General features: G+C 45.0%; 1 protein-coding gene across 10 annotated transcripts in view; it reads right to left on the reverse strand.

The window, feature by feature from the left end:
• frmd4a (FERM domain containing 4A) overlaps positions 1-24861 on the reverse strand; it is a 163967-nt gene that overhangs the window by 52302 nt on the left and 86804 nt on the right. For 7 of the 10 annotated variants that reach the window (XM_061773146.1, XM_061773140.1, XM_061773144.1 and 4 more), the window contains one exon: positions 7697-7762. In XM_061773146.1, the coding sequence (XP_061629130.1) occupies positions 7697-7762 (66 nt within the window). Of the gene's footprint in view, positions 1-7696; positions 7763-10278; positions 10357-11385; positions 11401-11629; positions 11728-24861 lie in introns of those variants that run through there. The other 3 variants (XM_061773148.1, XM_061773149.1, XM_061773147.1) reach the window with 3 other exon arrangements.

Here is a 24861-nt window from a genome sequence, read left to right on the forward strand (position 1 = left end):
ATCAACACTGTGTATAGTGGGGATGGGGCGTTGCTGACCTCGACTCGGGACGTTGTGAGCCGGTGGGGAGAATACTTCGAAGTCCTCCTCAATTCCACCGACACGCCTTCCCATGAGGGAGCAGAGTCTGGGTTCTCTGAGGCGGGTTCTCCTATTTCTGGGGTTGAGGTCGCCGAGGTGGTTAAAAAGCTCCTCGGTGGCAAGGCCCCAGGGGTGGATGAGATTCGCCCGGAGTTCCTCAAGGCTCTGGATGTTGTAGGGCTGTCCTGGTTAACACGCCTCTGCAACATCGCGTGGACATCGGGGACAGTGCCTCTGGATTGGAAGACTGGGGTGGTGGTCCCCCTTTTTAAGAAGGGAGACCGAAGGGTGTGTTCCAACTACAGGGGGATCACACTCCTCAGCCTCCCTGGTAAGGTTTATTCAGGGGTGCTTGAGAGGAGGGACCGTCGGGAAGTTGAATCCCAGATTCAGGCGGAGCAGTGTGGTTTTCGTCCTGGCCGTGGAACAGTGGACCAGCTCTACACCCTTGGCAGGGTCCTCGAGGGCGCATGGGAGTTCGCCCAACCAGTCTACATGTGTTTTGTGGACTTGGAGAAGGCGTTCGACCGTGTCTCTCGGGTGGTCCTGTGGGGGGTGCTTCGGGAGTATGGGGTACCGAACCCCCTGATACGGGGTGTTCGGGCCCTGTACGACCGGAGTCAGAGTTTGGTCCGCATATCCGGCAGTAAGTCGGACTCGTTTCCGGTGAGGGTTGGACTCCGCCAAGGCTGCCCTTTGTCACCGATTCTGTTCATAACTTTTATGGACAGAATTTCCAGGCGTAGCCGAGGCGTAGAGGGGGTCCGGTTTGGTGGCCTCAGTATTGCATCTCTGCTTTTTGCAGATGATGTGGTTCTGTTGGCTTCATCAAGCCGTGACCTCCAACTCTCATTGGAGCAGTTCGCAGCCGAGTGTGAAGCGGCTGGGATGAGAATCAGGCTCCTCCAAATCTGAGACCATGGTCCTCAGTCGGAAAAGGGTGGCGTGCCCTCTACAGGTCGGGGATGAGATCCTGCCCCAAGTGGAGGAGTTCAAGTATCTTGGGGTTTTATTCAGGAGTGAGGGAAGAATGTAACGGGAGATCGACAGGCGGATCGGTGCAGCGTCTGCAGTGATGCGGACTTTGTATCGATCCGTTGTGGTAAAGAAGGAGCTAAGCCGAAAGGCGAAGCTCTCGATTTACCGGTCGATCTACGTTCCTACCCTCACCTATGGTCACGAGCTGTGGGTCGTGACCGAAAGAACGAGAACCCGGATACAAGCGGCCGAAATGAGTTTCCTCCGCAGGGTGTCCGGGCTCTCCCTTAGAGATAGGGTGAGAAGCTCGGTCATCCGGGAGAATCTCAGAGTAGAGCCGTTGCTCCTTCATATTGAGAGGAGCCAGATGAGGTGGCTGAGGCATCTGATTCGGATGCCTCCCGGACGCCTCCCTGGTGAGGTGTTCCGGGCACGTCCCACCGGGAGGAGATCCCGGGGACGACCCAGGACACGCTGGAGAGACTACATCCTTCGGCTGCCCTGTGAACGCCTCGGGATCCCCCCGGAAGAGATGGATGAAGTGGCTGGGGAAAGGGAAGTCTGGGCGTCCCTGCTGAAGCTACTGCCCCCGCGACCCGACCTCAGATAAGCGGTAGAAAATGGATGGATGGATGGATGGACAACGTCCCAACTTCATTGGAATTGGGGTTGTAAGAGGTATCACACAAAAAGCTCTCTGGTAGCGCAGGTAATTATTAACAGTTAGAGACTTACAGGGAAGTGCAAATGTTGAGGAAATGTGACAAATGTGACAAATACACAAAAGGCAGCACACACTGCTAATCAGGCTCTACCTTTAGAACATTCACACGGCATAACTTTAAAATTGTCTTAATCCCAGGTTGTCGCACCTTACTAGAACGTCTGTGTCAAGCGATTCACAGGAAACATCAGCACTTTGTAATACTAAGGTGGTAAAGGAGGGTCTCGAACAAAGAGGTCAATGTAACATTTCCAGAGGAATAAATAAATCAAGACATAAATATTGATGTCTCGCACAAGGTCACGTAATGCATCTCTCACTGAAATTTCACATAAATTAGTCTAAAAGTTTAAGAAAAACCCTGCAAACAAGCAAGCAGACACAAAGGAAGCTATTCCTCTTTGTTGGACGCACAACACTGTTACATAACTTGGCCTCTATGCTCTATTTGCTGCCCATTAGCCTATAACATTGTAGCCTCAGGGAGTGATAGCCATCTGAACGGCAAATACTTTTTACAAGGGTGGTATATCAGGTGGTGGGCTTCGAGGTTTACAACCTTGCCAATAGGTGTGTGGCTTCCTGGCACATAGCTGTCGACCAACGAGGCATTGCTCCATAAACAAACTGCAAGAGGACTCCCTCTCAAAAGGTAAGAGGAAGGCGGTAAAGGAAAGAGGGGATAAAAAAGCAAACGACCCCTCCAGGATTAGACACCTGGCCAATTTTACAAGTCGGTGATCCGAATGAGATCAAGATTTCATAGGCAAACTGAGGCTTTGCAGGAAAGGTAGTACTAAAGCCCTGTTAAATAATAAAGAAGACACGAAATAATCTAGCACAACAATGGACTACTTTTTCAACACTTCAAAAAAATCCCACTTCTGGCAAATTATGGCCATTCCCTCAAGAAAACCTTCAGAAAGTTAACATGATAATTTTCTTCACTTTTACTAATGACTCACTAGCCTACTGAATTCCCACAATTTGGGGAAACAGGCAGTCTCTTGATTAATCACAGACGTGTCAGACATAGAAACGTAGAAATTCAGTGCACAAGCCTTCAACAGAACAACTAATGAGCAAAATCCATTCATCCGGTATATCCCAGTGCAGTAATTTGGAAATTCCTGTGTCGAAAAATGATTTTGCAAAGTTAAAGAACCTAAGTGCGACCTAGTGTGAGTTGTCTTGTCATTTGATGGTGGAAGAATGAAAGGAAGAATGAGAATGAACGCAGTCTTGAAGTTAACATTTGCAACCTGCTGTGAGAGTTAACGTGTCTACAATTGGTGAAATAAATACTATAGACTTGCTACCAAGGCAGATAACATGGCTAACTAGCACGGCTAACATCCGATTGTTTCTGTTCTGCCATTGCTTCACAAAATGCTGAAGAGCAGAGATGTAGCTAGTAATTTTCAGAAAAATAAGTACTACTTTTACTGTTGTTTGACATTGTGATTTTATATTGAAAACAGTTTTGTTTTTTGTTTTTTTGTTTTTTTAACTAAAGTACCAAATACTCTACATTTTGTTTAAAAATAAAATAGATGTGTTCAATGGAAAAAAGTTATTTATTGAAAATATTTCAAACAATACCTTTTGGAGCTGTAATTGCAATATCTTGCTAACGTGGAACCACAATATTTTTGCTCACAGTTATCATACCATCAGAGTCTGATACCGGCTCATGCCTAGTTGGTTGTTTGTGTGGGCAGCCGGATTTGGTTTAATTGACTGGGTGAATGATTAGATGGAAAGATGGCTTGATGGTGGATTGGGTGTTTTTCTGAATGGATGGATTGGTGGACGGTGGGACAGGTAGAAACTTGGCTGCATTTATGCATAGATGCATTCGATAAATGGGGGATGTATGGATAGACAGGATGGTTAAAAAGGTGGTTGAATAGATAAAGGAATGACAAAAAGAATGGATACACTATGCATGGACGCATGGATGGAGGTGATAAGGTAGCGGTTCAGTTGAGTTTGGAGAGGCAGTGGGATTTGGGGGAGTGCAACAGGAGGCTGTGACTTGGAAAAGAAGCTCAACTGAAGCGGAAAGCCAAGAGGGAGAGAGAGATGTTGAGAGGGATAAAAGATGAGGGAATCAGTTCCAGCACCGTAATCGAATCAAAGAGTCAGCAGACCTTTCCTTGGCTTGAACACTGAATTCTCCCTTTCTCACGTTTGTCTACTCCTGAGCCCTTATCTCAATTTCCTCTCTCTGACTAAATGCTCCTGACTTTGTCAATCTCTCTAGTTTCCCCTTGCTCCTCTACTACATCAGTGAAATTATCTTCTTTTGTCTTTCTTTTTTCTGCTGCAGTCTGGTAATGAGTCAACCCAGGGGGCGTTAAAAGAAAGATTAGCAAAAATGGAGGGGGCTTCAAATGAAATTGCACCAGTGTCTGAGATATAACCATGACTGAAGCAAAGGCATAAATGAGGTGTATGCGAATGACAGAAGGCAATGAAGAGGCATAAGCAAGAAGTCCAAGAAAAGTGCGTTGATGTAACCAGAGTCAAAACAGCTGAACACCGGCCACGCCTGTCTTAGTGCGGTTGGAGTTTGTGTCTTGGTCGAAGTTGTGGCCAGATTGTTGCGTCAACACAGAACCAAATCAGCGTGGCACGCCACCTGCCAGGTTGTCAGGTGTTCTCAGAAGCACCGTCGCAGGTACCCATAGCATGGAGTCGTGACTGGATGAGGTGTGGTTCCCACGCAATGAGGTGTGGGGCCACCCGAAAACAGTTGCTGCGCCCTGGAGAAGGGGCTAATTGCAGGGGTGCCTGTCATGGTCTGTGTTTTGGTTTGCGTTGTGTTTAGTTTTGTTCCATGTTTTCCTATGTTCCATGTTTGTCATGTGATCATTAGGTTGTTGTGTCCACCTGTTCTCGTCTACTTTGTGTCGACCAATCAGCTCTCTCCAGCCACTCGTGTCTTGTCCAGGTGTTCCTCGTTGTCTTGTCAATTTGTTTGTATTTAGTTCCCTGGTTTCTTTCAGTTCTTGTCGGTTCATTGTCGTTGTCACATGTCTTGCCATGTCATAGTCGCCAGTTCTTTTCATCATTGTGATTAAATATTATTATTTTGAGATTCCCGCACTCCTGCCTTGCCTCCCTGCTTCCCTGCAATTGGGTCCACCATGTTCTTGCCTTGCGTTCCTCGCCTTCGCCCTAACCACGTACGTGACAGAATGAACCGACCAGAACAGGACCCAGCGGGAAGAACATGGCGTCACCCTGGACACCACCAACCTGCCTCCCACCGTCCTCAGCCTGCCATCCATACCTACCCTCCTCCAGTAAGCCCTATCGTTCAGTCTTTTCTGTCCTTTTCCTCGGGTCCCCCCACTTGTCCTAGTTATTCACCATGCCCTACTATTTTACATCCACATGTTTCTTTAGATTCTGATTTTTCTGATTGTGAAGATGGCCCCGATTTAGTTAACCTCCTGTCTGATTCTGACTCTGACACAGATTTAGATTTTTCTGGTTCCTTCCCTAGTTTATCCCGTCCTCGTCCGTTTTGGTCACGTCTCCCCGTTTCCAACCCCAGTGAGTCCAAATCCTTTCCCTCTGACCTTTTCTTGGGCACCCGTTTGGCCATCTACCCGGGACCGCCGCGTGGTGGCCAGCGGAGGCGCCCAAGTAAAGGTCAAATTTTGCCCCCTCGTTGTTTTTCCCCTGTTCACAGGTCACTTAATTTTTCACCTGTTCCCACACGTTGTTCCACGGCTCCAATTAAGTCACGTCTAGTCAAACCTGCCCCCAAGCCACCATGTTCAGTACCAGCCATTTTTCCTAGTTCACCTTCCCAAGACCTTGTGCACTCTGCCATTCCCGTACCCTCTACTCCCAAACCTCAATGGCGGCAGGCTGAGGAAGCGACTGCAGGTCCCGTTCCGGCTCCTCGGCAGCTTCGCCAGGCTCCCGCTCCGGCGGCGCTCGTCCAGCGGCTGCCACCCGTCCTTGCTCCAGCGGCGCTCGTCCAGCGGCCGCCTCCCGTCCTTGCTCCCGCGGCGCTCGTCCAGCGGCCGCCACCCGTCCTTGCTCCGGCGGCGCTCATCCAGCGGCCGCCACCCGTCCTTGCTCCGGCGGCGCTCGTCCAGCGGCTGCCACCTGTCCTTGCTCCAGCGGCGCTCGTCCAGCGGCCGCCTCCCGTCCTTGCTCCGGCGGCGCTCGTCCAGCGGCCGCCACCCATCCTTGCTCCGGCGGCGCTCGTCCAGCGGCCGCCACCCGACCCCGCTCCGGCGGCGTTCGTCCAGCGGCCGCCACCCAACCCTATTGCCTGGCCCCTGCATTACCATTGGGTTCGGCACCGTGGCCGTCCACCTAAATGGCCCTGTAAAGACCCTGGTGCTTGGCATCCTGGACGACCTCCTGAACCGCTCAGCCAAGCACCTCACCTCGGGTGGCCTGGATGGCCACCAGACTGACCTGCGGGGTGGACTCTGTACCCTCCTCCAGGCCCCCTTCCGCCCACCCTGGGTTGGTGACTTTTTGGTTGTTGTTTTGGGAACATCTGGGATCCGTTCCTTTAGAGGGGGGGTTACTGTCATGGTCTGTGTTTTGGTTTGGGTTGTGTTTAGTTTTGTTCCATGTTTTCCTATGTTCCATGTTTGTCATGTGCTCATTAGGTTGTTGTGTCCACCTGTTCTCGTCTACTTTGTGTCGACCAATCAGCTCTCTCCAGCCACTCGTGTCTTGTCCAGGTGTTCCTCGTTGTCTCGTCAATTTGTTTGTATTTAGTTCCCTAGTTTCTTTCAGTTCTTGTCGGTTCATTGTCGTTGTCACATGTCTTGCCATGTCATAGTAGCCAGTTGTTTTTATCATTGTGATTAAATATTATTATTTTCAGAATCAGAATCAGAATCATCTTTATTTGCCAAGTATGTCCAAAAAACAGAAGGAATTTGTCTCCGGTAATTGGAGCCGCTCTAGTACGACAACAGACAGTCAATTGACAGAGAACACTTTTGAGACATAAAGACATTGAGAAAAACAGTCACTGAGCAATAAAGGGTTGCTAGTTATTTTTATTTTGGTTTTTTTGACAATTGTGCAAAAGATGCAGAGTCCTCTAGCACTTAGAGGAGTTCGAATGACTAATATTGCAATAGTCCGGTGCAATGACCATTGCGCAAAGGGCGTCGATACTTCAAGCGAGTAGTACGATAGTCTGGGACAATGTTGATTGTGCAAAAGTTGCAGATACCCCTCAGTCAGTGTGTAAATGGACCAGATGCTACTCTGGCATGAGTGGCTAGTATTGGTCAACAACAGATATGCAAATAGTGCAGCATGGTGAGACTACTACAGTGAGTGAACGAGTAATATACAATTGGCCTGACAGAAATGTGACAACAAACTCAAGACAAAAGACAAAAAATTGCCAGCATGTTGCAATGGAATTGTAGATTCCCCCACTCCTGCCTTGCCTCCCTGCTTCCCTGCAATTGGGTCCACCATGTTCTTGCCTTGCGTTCCTCGCCTTCGCCCTAACCACGTACGTGACAGTGCCTGACTTTTCTTGGGAGAATGGAGAACTGAGCTTCGGGTGGAGTGGGGCATGATGTTAAACTTTGTCTCGAAGGGGCTGTTTTGATTAAATCCTCTGGAGCATGAAGGTTGTTGTCGTGTACCCAACACATCCAGAGGTATTCGGTAGGGTCGGGATGATCATTCAAGAAAATATTTAGGCATTATTGATGCATTGCCTCGGGCATCTGTCTGTTTAATGTCTGTGCGGTCAGGTGAGTGTGAGAAAAGTGCAAAGTCACCTACTGCTGACACATTTTGCCCAGTCAGCAGCAACCCTGGCCCCCTCTGGGACACCAGAATTTCCCCTCCCTTACCCAGAGCTATGCAGAGAGAAATAAAAGAGCTGGAGGACGAGCAACTCACCTGAACAAGGAGCTCCAGCTTCCTGTCGTCCAGGAGATGGACCTGACATCGCCTCCCCTCCGTCATCTGCGAAACATAAGATTTATTGGTCAATGTTTGTTGGCATTTAATCACATAGAAAAACACATATCCAATAACCCAATTACAGTCTGTGAACTCTACTCAGTCATAACAAGGTTAGTTCACTGTTCTAAAGACACAATGGCTCAATACAGCCATGTGATGACGGACCTTTCTAGCAATCCCTCTTTTGAGCAGGAAAAGCAGCACCCATCAAAGCACTAACTACAGCGACCACAATGAGGGTGGCCGATTGTGACAACGTTTGAATTGTTGATGCAACGCTTGCTGAATAGTGTTGCCAAGTCCATAAACACACAAGCAGGTGCAACTGCGAAATAGTAGTGGGAAACACACAGCGCGCACACACAAGTGCAGTACGAGCTAAACAATCCACATTGTAGACAAAGCTGAGACAAGGCTGTCCAAACATGTCTGCACACTTCAAAATTCACACAAGTTAGAGTGCAGATGTACAAAATGGATGAAATAAGTTCAATATCTTTGTGTTTGATCCTTGAGAAGGTAGCCATTTTTTTTATTTTGATTTTTCTCAGGGTTTCTTTGTGTGCACTGCACTCATAAATTGACGACTCAGTGGTACTGTCAGGTAGTTGTTACCCAGTTACATAGTTTTTGCAGCGTCGTGCTGCTTTTCGCACCTGCGCTCTATTCCACAGTGGTATGAAGATACTGTATGTGTGACTGGGCAAACAAACTTGTGTTGCAGCTTATCGCAACGGTGTTAGGCTCTGTTTGAAAATCCTATGGAGCTCAGGCTAAGATCAGACGCTTTTACATCGCCTGAAAATCTGGTATTTTTACACATTTCTCTCAAGGTGTCACTGAATACACACAGAATAGAGGGCGGGTTAAACTGGCCTAGCAATTTTCCACCTTAACAGGTAGTATCAGAGCCAAAGCGGAGGCCGACAACGCCTTTAGCTTCTTTCACGCTCGCTATCGAGGCAGGCATTTTACTGGCTGGCGGGCCTTTGAGTAAGGAAATCATGCGGGATGGGGGCCTTAAGTCCACCCGCAAATTTGTCAGCTTCACGTAATATCGGAGGTGTAAGAGTCTTACACTAAGTTTAATACCAGTAACTTACCGTCCACGCCCCTCCAAAGCGATTGTGGCTGCCACGCATCTAATTATGTCAATGAAGCAACCCAAATCGGCTGCGTGAACACACACTTGCAAAATCGTGACTCTATTGTAAAGCTACATACAGTGTATTGTGAATGCAGTCTGAAAATCTGCGTGTGACATTTAACACTGTACACTCACTTGAGTTGCTTCTTCACCATCTTGAAAGTAATTGTCACTGTCCAGCAAGTCATTTATATGTTCCACCCAGATGGATGCACAGATGTTGTCATATCAGGGCCACAGTATGAGCTTCGGGTCGTAATTGTCGTAAATGGCTATCGTTCCGTACACGTCACGATCAAGGAGAATGTGGCTCGGCTCAAGTTTGTGTTGAACACAGACATAAGGATTTGCATCGTAAATACTGAACAGGTTTAACATTTATGATTGCCGACTGAGACTGTTTTCTGAGGAGATCAGGGAGGAAAAATCTCTCTTAACATCCCACAACACAGGATAATCTCTCAGTTATAAATCTTTCAGACATCCGATAATCTGTCTTTTGCTAACTTCATCCTCCATGAATCTGGGAGTAGCCTGCGAACTAACGAACAGATGGAAAACAAACGTAAATGAGCAGTTCGGCCTTGGTAGAGGTGAGGACTCTACTCAGTGGCTTTTCGTACGCAACAACATATGTTAGTGCAAAAGTTAAATAAAGATTTTACCAAAATAAGTATAAAACTAAGATTTCTCAAATATTAAAAGCAAATGTATTTGTACTAAAAACTTAAATAAAACAGAAATGTACTTGGGCAGTGATTCTTTGGCATACCACTAGCGGGATCCTACGTACCAAACTTTGAGAATCGCTGCTTTTTTAGTCAAAATGGTTTCTGTCAAAAACAGAAGCTAGCTCACGATTGGTGGTTAGCTTAGCCTCTGAGGTCCATATGTGGCTGAAACAGGAAGTACAGTGGACTTGAGTTACTTGCATGCAAAATTGTTGGGTCTGTGGAGTTCCTGCCCACCCATTAAAGGTGAACGTACACAACCAAGTACTGTATGTGTGGTTACCACACTCAAGGAGTCGCAATTATAAATAAGGAACAAGTTTAACATTTACAATTGTTGATCGTTTTCTGAGCAGATCAGGGAGACAAACCACTCTCAACACATCCCATGCCACAAGATATTCACTCAGGATCATCTTTTAGAGACATCTGACAATCAGTACTTTGCTGACTTTGATCAGAAGGGAGTGAAAATACTCACATTAGGCCCGGTTGTAGGTACTGTATGTGTGAATGTGAAGAAAATAGTCTGAACACAACCCACACCACAGGATAATCATATTGTATGGGCTTGAGCCATGAGGGAAAAGTACACTCATGCACCACGCGAACTGTTTGAGCATTTGCGGCCGCCTCACCCTTTGAAGGCTTCAGCTGACCCAGCCCACTTGCCACTGACTGATCTCCTGTGGTTTGAGGCTTTGGATGGGGTGCACCTGTGCACACAAACACATTTATTTTCCAAAACTTCCTCTTTCATCTCAGATTTATTGTTGGGTTTGTACTGCGTACAAGTCATTTTAATTAGAGCTACCCCGGTGTGCGATTGTGACGACAGTATTATACTGTCGCCATCCGCGTGTTCTTGGGAGTAAACATTTCACACAACACTATGGAAAGCCGTTTGAGCATTTATTCCAATTCCTTGACAGTTAGCTTAATGTCTATGTACGAGGACATGCTTTGTCCTCAGCACACTAATAAAATGACTTCCTCCATTACTAACATTTTTCCACGACTAGTGCCACTTTTGGCCTTTGAATATGCAATTAAACCTTACTAGTAGACTCTACAAGGCCAAACTAATAGCCATGTGTCACACACTAGGAGCCTCATTACTAACATGTCATTGTCCTAGTAGTATGCCAAAGATGTCCTACTTGTGTGTATAAATATCTTCGAGTAGTAGAAAAATGTTACTTGTAAGACACAATCATTCGACTAGTGCATTGAACTGTCTTACTAGTGAGGAGGAAGAGTGCACTAGTACATGGACTATGCTGGATATCAAGGATATAGAATAAATGCTCAAATGGCTTTCCAGAGACACACAAAACACAGCGTGACTTGGAATAGTGCAAAATGCAACAAATCACCACCTTGGAGGCTTTTTATTTTTAGGCCCAGGACAAAGACTTTTGGCTTTTGCTTTGTGGCATTGGACAAACTGCTGCTGAACTTCTTTTTTTTTAAAGCCAAAAACAATAAAAGTCTATAAATAGAGCCAAGTGGGTGAATAAAAGGCAACGTGGGATAGTTGAGGCATGCTCGGAAGGAAGGAGCAGAATCCAACACATGAAGAGGACAGATGTGCACGTAAACACTTAAGTCATACACACGAACGGCCAGCAGTACAACGCTTAGCGCCACTGCGTGTGATTAATAAGCATTTTTGTCAGTTTGATAGTGTTTATTATGTCAGTGATGCTCAGCCAGAGTGGGCGAAGACTCAATTCAAATGTTACCTTCAACGCGCCGCGTGAGGCTCCCACGCAAAAAATAAAATTAAAATGAAAAAATAAAATAAAACCGACTCCGAGCGGGAGGGACTTAGAACATTTTTTGTCCAACTATTATTAATCACCGAAAGCAATGAGTCGCGCAGCAGCCAGACAACAGTCAAACAGCAGCCGGCCCGAAGGAAGAAGAGGAGGAGGAGACACGTCCGCATCCATGTTGGCACTGACCACAGACCAACGGCTCACTTACTCGGCTCTCTTCCGAATGTCGTCGTCCCCCGCCCGCCCGCCCGGGCGCGGAAGGAATAACCCGGCTAATTAGCAGGGTACTTTCCCCTGCTCTCATCCCTCTCTCTCCATCTCCAGAAGGCTGAGAATGATGAGAGCTTCATCCCCTCTTCCTCCTCCTCACGCCGCCACCGGCGTAAACGGCAAGCGGCGGACCGTACCAAGCGGCAAACAAAGGGGGGGAGAAGAAGCACACCCGGCTAAAAAAGATTTCGCAAACTTCGATTCCAATGTGCCTTCGACTGAACTGTTTCGTTCCTCGCGCTAGAAAACACAGGAATGGTGGAGGGAAATGTGTCGAAAAGGGAGAAGGAAGTGTTGGGTGCTTGTGTCCAAGAGAACCCCCCAATCCCCCCACCACTCTCGAAAATTCTCGTTGGCTTCGCGCACTTGACATGTCCAGTCAAAACATGTGAAGCATCCATTCATATAACAGCACGCAGGGAAGCGAGTCCACTTGCTGTCTGTCACAGTCACACTTGAGAGGAATTTGACTTGACATTAGCACTTTGATTTACGAGAATAATTCGCTCAATTGTCCCCATTAATCAGTTCCAGTCCCCCCAAAACAACACAATCTTTAGTTAAGTGTTTCTACTACATAAAAATAGCACCTAACTACCAACTCTGATTTTAGGCAAGAGCTACAGAAAAACCTGCAAGCAGTAGCAGAGTTTACAAATCGACGAGTGTTTATGGTACGCCATCCATGCATCCATCCATTTTCTGAGCCGCTTCTCCTCACTAAGGTCGCGGGCGTGCTGGAGCCTATCCCAGCTATCATCGGGCAAGAGGCGGGGTACACCCTGAACTGGTTGCCAGCCAATCGCAGGTTTATGGTACTATTTTTTTTATTTATTTCCATACACAGACAATGAAAAATAATGGGGCTTCCAATTGGATTGCTTTGCACTCCCCGCATTTGGCCTTTCTCCACCCCGCCACTTCCTCTCTGCACTCCACCGACACAAATCTCCTTGCTCGGGTTCACCTCACCTCAATGATTTTTCTGGCCCTCAACGCTAAGGCAACCGTTTCACTCACGTTCCGGGAAGCCAAATTGGAAGCTTGCGTTCACCTGACGCTGGCCGAGCAGCCACAAAGTTGTTAACATAACACAATCAGCTCCAGTTTTTGGTACCAAAGATAGACACAGCCACGGAGACGCATGCGTAGGCAGCTCTTTCTTTGTCTACTATTCAGAGAGAAATTACTTAAAGTATTGTGTGTACACTTTATTTGGTGTAATTTTAGCTACAATATACTCTAGTCTTAGCTTTAAAGCTGTCAGAATGACAGTATACTCTTCATAATGAGCATACTTTTGAATTTACAATATATTTCAGGGATCCTGAACTAAAGAGGTGCAGTTCTGGAAAGTCCCTTCAAAATAATTAGGCAATTCTATAGCATTCCAACAATGTATATGAGGTTCAAGGTTAAAATGTGCATGCTCTCCCTATGCTTGTATGGATTTTTCTCGTCGCTTTTCAAAAACATACATCCATCCATCCATCCATTTTCTGAGCCGCTTCTCCTCACTAGGGTCGCGGGCGTGCTGGAGCCTATCCCAGCTGTCATCGGGCAGGAGGCAGGGTACACCCTGAACTGGTTGCCAGCCAATCGCAGGGCACATCGAAACAAACAACCATTCGCACTCACAGTCATGCCTACGGGCAATTTAGAGTCTCCAATTAATGCATGTTTTTGGGATGTGGGAGGAAACCGGAGTGCCCGGAGAAAACCCACGCAGGCACGGGGAGAACATGCAAACTCCACACAGGCGGGGACGGGGATTGAACCCCGCACCTCAGAACTGTGAGGCTGACGCTCTAACCAGTCGGCCACCGTGCCGCCAAAAACATACATATTAGGTTAATTGAAGACTAAATTGCCCATGGGTGTGAATGTGAGTATAACGCAAATATGTTTAAAAGTTTAAAAGTAATGGTCTTTTTTTTTAAACAAGGCATCATCCTAGAGTGCCTGAGAATGGAAACACAAATACATTAAATATTAAAGAAACAGGTTTAAGTAGGGCATTTTGAGTTGCTGTTTCAACTACATTTGCAAAAATAACTCAAATACAGTATAGAAACATTCAAACTAACAACCACTAGAGAAAACGCTATATCATCAGTTTACCCTCAACTTGGAACGCCCCTCCGAATTATCAATCTGATTGGCTCCAATCACATGTGAGCAGTTACAACACTGGTGATTGGTCAGTGTATTTCTTGTGTACATACATTTGGTACCCTTGACCATAAAGGTTGCAGGATACAGTGACACAACCGTAGCCCCACCCACTTCCAAAAAAGTTACACTGGCTAAAGTGCAATCAAAATAAAAGGTCTGCGTCTAACTAAAAGACATCTGGGTCCACCTACTTGGTACCTCTGCTCTATCTACCCATCCATCCATTGATTTTGTCAAGCGCTTATCCTGTTCAGGGTCGCTGACCTCTGGCAAAAGGAAGACGACAACTTGGATTGACCACCAGTCGATCACAAGGCACGTATAGAGAGAGAACACCAGTCACACTCACATTCACACCATCCCTGAGTGGCAAGTGAACCCACGCAACCTGCATGGAAGTCAAGCAAGTGAACCGCCCCCTCATCATCATCATCATCATCATCATCAGTGACCAATCTGTGTTCTATTTGATTCAAAGCAACTGCTGCAAGTTCAACACTCAACTTGCTGAATTCCAGACGGTCACATGAGAGGCAACACAGAGGTATACCCCCCCCCCCCCCCCCCTCCCCCAAACCCCCTACTCCCCTTCCCCTCCCAAATGCACTCTTACCGGATTTTTGTGTTTCTGGATATTTTTGGCCTCTGCCAGACACCGGAAACTTGCTTGTCCAACTTAAACATCTCCAGATGAGTCATTTCCCCAGCTTTAACACAAACACCCATTCCTCGTTTTTTTTTCCCCCCCTCAGTCAAATACATATCTGGCTTCATTGGTTACTTCCTCTGTTTGCCATCACAAGGTCCCGGTTGTTTGACCGAAGTGAGGGAGGGAAGCGTGAAACGGGACAGAATGGGCTGAAATTGACAAAGACAGACTGGGGGAGACCAGTGAAGAACTGCAAGAGGAGGACTCTGACACTTTTCCTAATAGATTGTACAAGTTAATAAATTCTGAGAATGTGAGGAAGGCTACTAAAATAAAGTGGGGAACATGCTATGACTTGGGCGATGATATGATCGCGATTAGTTATCGTGATAAATTTCATGTCGATCACGGTAATCAGCTGCACGCGTGTTTATTCGATCAAACATGGCGGAAATGTGCGTGACAACAGCGTCGTCCGTTTCTGGTTCCATTTTAGTTTGCAAGTTGTGAAAGTAAACGTAATGACCAAACATGGAGTTAAAGGCATAGCTGAGGGCAGCGAAAGATGTTAGCCATGACTTGGAATGTTCCTCCGAAGATGAGGCTATTTTGACAAAAGAAGTCACTCAACTTCCAGTCAGTAAATCCTGTCACTTAGTGCTACCAGCAGACGTAGGGTTAGCAGTTAGCCGCTACTAGCGGGGCTGCCACCAAACCAAAACAGCAGTCAAACATATCATCGTCATTATTCAGGTGGTTTGTAACATGACAAAACTAGTTAATCTGTATTGTTATTAAAGATAATGCAAACTTGAAAGTACTTAACAGGGTATTGAAGCTCATAACTGGATATCCATAATCATGAGTCTTCTCTGCCAGACCAGATTTTTGTCACACAACCAATACTGACTGGTGAGAGGGAGCACCCAGAGAATCCAGACTGGTCAAAAATACAAAGGCGAAATAGAAGAAGCTCGCCTAACTGTAATCCTATCTGGGAACTACATTTGTTCTGTTTCACATCACAATCACAGAGTCAGTGGACGGAACATTTGCCATTGTAAATATTGAACAGGTTTAACATTTGCGATCGCTGGCTCTGGCCATTTTCTGAGCACATCGAATAAGGAAATTCACTTCTAACACACTCCACACCATTAAATCGCTCAGGATAATCTTTCAGATACATCCGAAAAGCCAACTTCACTCTGATTGTAAGGGAGAAAAAAAAACCTCAAATAAGGCTCAACCGTGGCTAAGTCTGTACCCCGCTTAGAAGGCAAACATCTGCCTTTTTGGTGTCACACATTCCGTCCCCCTAAAAGGGTGCTGCCAAAAAACATAATGAGAGGAAACACTTGACTAGGTGTGACCAATCTGGGCAGAGACTTGTTATGATGGTGAGGTGCGGTCCTAACGATGTGCTGATGGGAAGAGATTCTCGATTCTGGGTATTACGAGCAGAGGGGGATGGCGTGCACTCCAAAAGGTAACCTACATCGGCTGCAATTTGATATAAAGCGGGCTGAATGCTAATTGAAGCAAGATGGGGAGTCTCTGACGCCCACACACAACCTCGGTCATCTCACGAGACTAAACAAACAAGCTTGTTCTTACTCAGACTGATATATGTCAGTTGCGCATCAACACATGGCTGGATTACGAACACAAAAACTTGAAGGTTTTGGTAATGGGTCATGGGCAGTAGCAAAAATACTTAAAACTCGGGACTGAAGTAAGACTGCAAATACCCTGTCCAAAATGACTGCATATGAATACATTTGTTTTTTTACACAGTGCTCGTACGAAGGAAAAATACAATCACATTATATGTAGGCATGAGCCAGTTACCGCTTTCGAGGCATACCGCAATTTTAAAAAGGTTTCAAAACCAAAAAAAACCTTCTATCTGCAGTAGAAGCTGTTTTTTTTTTTTTTGCCAAAGTGACACAACCCCTCCCCCTCCCGTTGTTGGTGCGAGGACTCAGTGAGCCCAAAGACTTTTCCCCTTGTCGAAAAAGTTGGCCAATTTGAATTTGTTTTGTGTAATATCATATTTATGACAGTCACACCCATCACTCTACGACAAATTCAAGGTAAGTTTAACATATTACTATGACGCTGTCTTGAAATGAATGTTTGCAACCAGCTCCAGGAGTTTGTGTGTCTACATTAGGTGAAATAAGTATTATAGGATCGCTAACTAGCTAACAACATGGTTAACATCAGTTCCTTTCCACGCTTGACTTCACTACGCGGAGAAGAGCAGAGAAGTACTGTAGCTACTCATTTTCTGAGAAAAAAAGTATTTATACGTTGTAGTACATTTTATTTTGAAAAATTCAATTGTTTATTTTCGTTTTACATTTACTAATGTACCTACAGAACATGTTCAATGGTGTTAGTTACCCAAACATTTCAAAATAAGACATTTTAGAGCTATAATGGCCATGCCATGATATTATGTTCGCTAACGGTTATTGTACCATCAGAATCTCATTCTGGTCCATGCTTAGTTACATGTTGTTTTTTGAGAGTTAGCTAGCTATGGCTTTTATGCTATCAAAATACCATGTTCCCATAGCTGTGGTAATGTTCGGAACTGAATAACAATCCCAGTGGATGTGAAATGCAACCACAGTCAACTTCACTTTTCTCTATTTCTATATATCGCAGGTGTCAAACTGGTGGCCTGGGGACCAGATCCGGCCCGCCACGTCATTTTATGTGGCCCGCGAGAGTGTGCATCGAGTTTGTGTTTCTTTCTAAAATACCAAAATTGGCTTCACTTTTAAAAATATTGAGATATTGCAAGCACTGTTTTGTTACCAAGCCGACTTTTAAAATAAAATGTATTCATACTGTTGTTGAACAAACACTTTTTACTGGCTTTTGACGTCAAAAGTAATTATCCATTAATTTGTGTATATGTAATAATATGAGGCAATCTTACATTCATATGGGTTTGCAGCCATAACGGCCCTCCGAGTGGAACCATAACTGCGATGTGGCCCGTGACAAAAATGAGTTTGACACCCCTGATATATAGGTTGTGTTCACAGATCTTGGTTGAAAAAAAAAATAATGAGCCTATTTTGACAAAGGAAGGAAGGACTAGAAAGCACAGATATCTTTTTTCAAATACCTGGAACATCTTAAGTTCAGTAATGGAGTATTTGTATGTCTTTGCTTCCCACCATTGGTGATGGGAAAATACTTGCATCTTCTGGACGCATAGCGCCAACGCTGAGACTGCGCAGGGAAGGTCATGGAAAGGCAGCCAGGAATGTCTCGCGAATACACTGACTGGGAGCGATCTGTTTTGTTTGTATATATGTGTGCGTGGGAGTGTGTTTTTGTGTGTGTCTGCTAGCTCCACCCGCGTGCCCATGACTGACTTTGAGGCCGAAATGTGGTTCCAGTTAGGCTTTTCTTCTTCTTCTTCTTTTTTTCCTCAAATCAGAAACACGCTGTGGTACTTCAAACAAATGGGAGATATTTCTAAAGCAGACTCTTCTTTGTTCTTGTTTTAATTTAATGCTACATTCCCAGACGTTATACTCCCCTAAAAATCTCACATTATTCCCCAAAATCCCAACGTTGCCTTCAATTGACAGATTTGATTAAATGTGACCACTACACACAAGCACCTTTTTTTTCTTCTTCTTTTAATAGACAAAGCAATGTGACTTTTGGTTATTTGGCAGGCAGTAAGTACATAAATGGTGTGTAAAGTAGTGTTCTTACAATAGTTTCTACTGTGATCGACTTGTTTTTCTTAAATGGTTTTAAATCTCAAATTTAGCTTGCATCTGCCACACGCGCACAAATGCTGATAGTCCCTAAATTACAGCGGCATTGCCTATTAACCCCTTGCTGGAAAGTCCTAAAAGACCTCCAGTCGATGCAGTTACACACCCCTATAAAAAAATAAAAAATCCATGTTTTTGGGGTGGATAAAAGCAACCTCTTCTCCTTTGAATGTGGAAAAAGTACCTTTAAAATTCAACTAAAGAAAAAATTGAAGCGTTTGAGGTCTACCACAATCTTGATAACTGGGGATGTGTTTATTGTGTCCCATTAAAGTGAAATTACTTGACTGAAGTAGTACAACAGGCCATTACGAGTAGTTTCTCATAGCTGACTGGTGAAACGGATCCATTCTCACACAATCGCCCTCCTGGCCACCAGTCCAGCTCCTACCATTGACCCTGATCATGATAGACAGTAAAGAAAATGCATAATAGATGTAGAAATTAAGACAGGCTCCTTTCTCTTGGACTTCGTCCTATTGCAGAAAAACAACATCTCTCACAAGGCCAAGTTCCTATAAATGCTGCCCACAAGCGTACCAAGAATAGGCAGGTCAAAATGAGTGGCATACTGCAGATGTGCATGTAAGTCAACGGAGCAATGCTGCATTCTCTGTCGACCATTCTACCAAATTTAACTCCATCCTACCACTAGTTTACTGTACTGCGTTACTGTGGTTAGGTATCCCAACTTAAGAGTTCTGAAAAGTGGTTTGGTATAAATCAGTTGGCGTCGTAGCCTGTGCGACAGTGAAAAGCAAAGAATTGCATTGTGAACCAAACATTCGTTGGAACCATGGCTTATCTGGCGGTCTGCCAAAGTGGAACTAGTCTCTTGCCCAATGTCACTTGGTAAAGGCTAAGGCTGGATTTACACTGCATGGGTCACGGGACACCATTTGGGATATGCGTCATGGGAGCGTGAAGAGAAAGAAAACGCATGGAATCTGATAATTTCATATCTGAATCACGCCCCTTCTAAATTTCGATACAAATCTGACACATATCAAAATACACTATAATAATAAACACATTTAAAAAGAAAACCCCCGCTGTAAAACTAAACAACAGCAAGAGCATAGGCAATTAAACATAAATATGCTACATTAGAGTTGTGTCCATCATTTAATAAGCCAAATAAGTGTAATGTGGAGATTAACTTCATTCAAATCAATGGGGGGAAAGGCAGTCGAGGCCAATTGAACACTTTCTAACATTTAGTATTTCTATTACTTATGTATTATCATTTACTTTCATGTTGTCGCTGTGTTGTGCGTCAGGGCCATGCGGGTTGTGTCATGTGCTCCGTCAGTGTAAACACAGCCATATGGGATATGTGTTACTTGAAATACTCATGAAAAAGACAGATACAAGCATTAAATCAGAATTAGACTATTGGACCTGCACTGTAAATCAAGACTAAGCGGCATGGCTTGGTCATTCCAGATTCCAGAGACAAACAGGTTTGAGTGTAACGTCATGACTTTTATCAATGAAAGTCAGTCCAAAGGGGGGTTGGTGGGATCTGCAGGGATGCAAGATGGCAGTGAGTGTGAGCCTCATTCACAAGGGAAGGATCTCTTACCGCTTACACCGCCTCTCTTCATCTATAATTTACACGGTGAGAAATCCACGTAGAGCCCAGTGACCCTCTGCTCACCGACACGGCTGGAAATGCATGCCGGAAGACAGCTCGGTGTCACGTGGGGGTATTTGGTTTTGCACGCTTTTTAAAAATGTGCATTTGAGTTCAAGCTGATAAACTTGCGCAAGCATATCCGCGGCGAAAACTTGATCTGATCTGCTGTTTTTTCTTTTTCTGTGTGTTTTCAAACTCAAGGGCACTGCTCACTGTGGAGACATTGAACTCCAGTGGCCTCGATGCACTGCCATGTGAATGGCTTGAATACCAAACACTCTAATCGCTCTGTATGATGAATATTAAGCAGACCTGTCTGCAGTCGTAGTCGAATGAGTGTCTCGCAGTATTTGTGTGCTCTGCTAGCCTTTTCAACATGCAGCTACTCTAAGACAGTACAGCAGGGAAGGTGAGATGAGACAGGAGGGCGGCAGCGGTCCATAAGGACATTTGGGACCGGGACGCACAGAGACACTAAAATAAATTTTATTGATCACCAGAATCTGCAGGGCTCTACACTAACTTTTGCACTGGTAGCACCGGTGCGACAAACTTGTTCAGTTGGTCTCACCAGGACATGCTTTGGTTGCACCCTTTTTTAAGTAGGTCAGCATGACCACGTATGCTGATAAATAGGTGACTTAGTTGGCATACCATAGTTTTAGGACAAAGATTGACAGTGAAAATATGGTTTTGGTCGCCTGCTATGATACAGTTTATAAAAAAGTAAGCCTACAAGCTAGCAAAAATGAGTAAAAAAAATTCTGATTCTGTGATGGGAAAAGGCCAAATGATGAGGCAGAAGAAGAAGAGCATACAACTTCCAAGAAAAAGAAAGCTGGATTTAAGAGACAATATCAGCAGTCCTACTTAAAATACTGGTTTATTGCTTCAGGTAAATCCTATGCACCAAGCCCGCTCTGTTCAAAAGCAGCACTGAATACTTTACTTCCATTTCCAACATGCTATCTTTAAGAAATGGGATTTTCTGCACTGACGGCGATCAAAACCAAATTACAGCATATAACACACTTGGTGTCATTTTCTCCCATTACCCCAAGACAGGACCAGCTGCTTAAAAAAAAAGAAGTGCAGGGCTCCCTCGCACTAATTACAACAAGTACATTCAGCGTACAAGACGTCCTCGAGTTACGAAGCACTCGACCTACGACGTTTCGACTTTACGACGCCTGTGCCTCGTCCGCCATTTTGTCCCCAGCACCATAGTATTTCTGCCTAGCTAGTGCATAGTGCTTGTCTGTGTTTGTGCGGCGGGAGTATCTTTGCCTTTTTCGCCCTCCTTTTTTCACACTCTCAGCAGTAATGGTAAGTACAGCATCTTATTTTTTTATTTTAATGTATTTAAGTTTCGGCGGCACGGTGGGCGACTGGTTAGAGCGTCAGCCTCACAGTTCCGAGGACCGGTGTTCAAACCCCGGCCCCGCCTGTGTGGAGTTTGCATGTTCTCCCCGTACCTGCGTGGGTTTTCTCCGGGCACTCCGGTTTCCTCTCACATCCCAAAAACATGCATGGATTAGAGATTCTAAATTGCCCGTAGGTGTGAATGTGAGTGTGAATGGTTGTTTGTTTGTATATGCCCTGCGATTGGCTGGCAACCAGTTCAGGGTGTACCTTGCCTCCTGCCCGATGATAGCTGGGATAGGCTCCAGCACGCCCGCGACCGTAGTGAGGAGAAGCGGCTCAGAAAATGGATGGATGGATGGATGGATTTTAGTTTCTTTATACAAAGTGTTAACCTTTTCTGCTATGGTCACCTGACCGTGGTCGGGAGACGCAGGGGTTAACTCCCTTCTCTCATTGCACAGCTGAGCTGGGTGGCGGCAGCAATAATGGCACGAAGCACCGATTTGCTGCTTTAATGGCTTTATTAGCTCCTCTGTACATTCAACGTCAACGGGTCCTCCGCTAATCGCTACACTTTCCCGGTCGCCGTCACTACATTCGCCACTGTACACACTCGCACCGTCGCGCACTCCTTCCTCCTTCGCAGTCCCGCCGGACGACGCCTGTGCAGTCTCGTCTCACTCACACATAGACGCCCACACACACTGAGCTTGCTGTCACAATCACGTGGGACAATACCCGTAACGTGAGCATTAGCATAAGTATTTCGCCGTAAATTTCAACTTTAACGGTGAAATCCGACTTACGCGGAAAATCGTGTTACGTCGCCAGCGTAGGAACGGAACTTGTTCGTAAATCGAGGACTTCCTGTAATGGTGAGTAGTACTTTTAATCATTCGTTTCAATTAGTTTACATGCCGCTCCATCAAAATATGGCACAAAACAAGGTTGGGAACTACTTGGTTAAAATTACCCATATCTTTTTTTTTTTTTTTTTTTTTGGCCTTTTGGAGATAAAACCGTTTGTATGTGTTTGCCCTTTCCGGTCCCCAGACACCTGCCTGGCTAATTAGGGTAGACAAGTAAAAGAGGAACAGCATCTAAGCCACCAGCTCAGCTTGATAAGCTTGTAGCCACATAAATAAATTTTATATGGCTGGCATGGACACCAGCACGCACACAAACACACGGTGTACAGCCAAACAAGCAGTACGGAACTGAACTTGGTCGAAACGTGACTTGAAGCTGTGTATACACGAATAATAATCAGGACAAATTAGAGCATTTCCCCCCCTCTTCTGATCACAGCCATTCAAGGCCCGATTTTCAGATGTCTCTAAAATATCATCCTCAACAATAATTCTGTGGTGTGGGGTGTGTTAAGAGTGGTATTTCCTCCTGGATCTGCTCCAAACACAATCGTAAATGTTCTACCTGTCCATTACGATTACAAATGTGTGTGTCGACCAATCCGGGGAGATTTTACAATTGCAATGTAGTTACCAGATAAGCTAATAGTTAGCGTAGCTTCTTCTATTACTACTTATTTTTGTGCCTTGCATCTTCCGGCAGCCTGGATGTCCGGTGGAAACTTGATTACTCATAGGTCAGTCTTGGCACAACAACATCTGGTTTGGAGGAAAAGACTCAAGATCTTCAGCGGAGTTATCGTCATGTGTGTGCTGTGCAATGTTTGTCATCTTGTGTACACCGCACAGCACACACTATAAGAGAAGTAAAAACATGCAGCGATTTTTATTTTTCCTCCACATGTAGGGTCTTTCACATGTAAAAACCATTAATAAAGATTATAAAAATCTGTTTACCCTGCTTTAAGATGCAAACAAAAGTTTTTCCCTTTGACAGCTCCCTCAGAAATCTGCATACCCCCGATGTGCAGACGGTCCCAGAAATATTAGGAATTAGGAATAAATTAAAAAAAGGACACAATTGTAAGCCTCAGGAGCAAGACGTAAGAAAGTAAATGGAGCGGAATACAACAAGGGGAATCCATCATGCCACTAAGGGTATTTGGAGCTGTAGATGGCTTTCTTCAACAGACCTCTGGTGACCTTCAGGACACACCGACTCTTGTGATTTAAGAGGATTAAAGGATGGGTAAGTAGAGTGAAGGTTTGCTATAAAAACAGTAAGTGGGTGGGGGGGAGTTACAGGCCTGGAAAGGGCAAAGCACTCAGGTAAGACAGAACCGGAGGATGACTGCTAAAAGCATAAGAGGAGAGAGGAGAATGTGAGGTTACGCTGAAGTTACTTTTTAAGAGCTTTCTCATCTTTACACAGGTTCAAGTCAGAAGTACAGAGTGTTCTCCATTTATTTCCATTCCAATGGCGATAATGTGACCCGAATTTGTACGTACTGTCTGAATGTGTCGTAGTCTATCAATGACACAGTACTTAAGTCATGATTACAGTAAATATTTGCATGAAAACCATTTCTAGGCCATAAATATAATCCCATAAAAATGTATTTTGCTTTAATAAACACAATAACATGTAGATGTGAGGTGCAGGTATTATTTTTGTCCACTTGGGGTTGCCAACCTCACGTTGTACTGTAATATTGGTGACTTTAACAGTGTAAGGCGTTAAAAGGTGGGGCCTGGCCTGGTGAGTGACATGGGCGTCAGCGAGAGAAAGTTTAATGTTGGCTGGCTGTTAACAGGCTAAAGTGTTAGCCAGTCTGCATGGAATTACTTGGCATGAGTTGTTGCCAGCAAGTAGCTCACGAATGGATGTGCTTGTTACGTTTGTTCAATAAAGTGATTGTGTCTATCGTTGACCACGTGTGGGGGCATTACAATACGTTCTAAGTCGCAATTGTAGGTGACAATAAATTAGCTAACATCGATACGTTACTTTCTATGTTGGAGATTGGAGACAAGCTGTTGTGATACACATTGCTCTTTATCTTCTTTTTATATATGATCCTAAACTTTAGACATTTGCTGTCTTTTACGGACTCTTCAGAGTGAAACCCCTGAGGTCATACTATTTAGAATTCGATCAACATTTTCAGAAAATATGCTGCAGTTTTAGAGGTTAAAGTACCTTTGTTTACCATCAGTCATGAGTTGTGTGAACGGTTGTTTAAATATATGTCCCCTTTGATTGGCTAGTGACCAGTCCAGGAGGCACTTGCCCAAAGTCAGCTGGGATAGGCTCAAACTCACCTTGACCCTAATGATGATAAGCAGTATTGAAAATGGATGAATGCATAGATGAAAGTCTGTAGGAGACAGTTTGATCCTGGAAAAAATATTTCCATTATTGTCTATGGGAAAAACTGATTCAAAAACAGTCAGCCGGTGTCTTGTTCATTGAGGCCAGACAAGTTAAAAAAAGCCATTATATCTAAGGCTCAAAACTGCAACCTTCCGTTAGCTGGGATTCTGCCCCTCACATCCAACCTCCCCCTTACACAACTTTGGCTCAGTGTACCGTCACACTTGATTCCACCAAGCCAACGTGATGAAAAATGACCCGGCTCATCTGCAGGGAGAGCCCTTTGG

This window comes from Phyllopteryx taeniolatus, chromosome 5 (genome assembly GCF_024500385.1).
Source record: "Phyllopteryx taeniolatus isolate TA_2022b chromosome 5, UOR_Ptae_1.2, whole genome shotgun sequence".
NCBI lineage: Eukaryota > Metazoa > Chordata > Actinopteri > Syngnathiformes > Syngnathidae > Phyllopteryx > Phyllopteryx taeniolatus.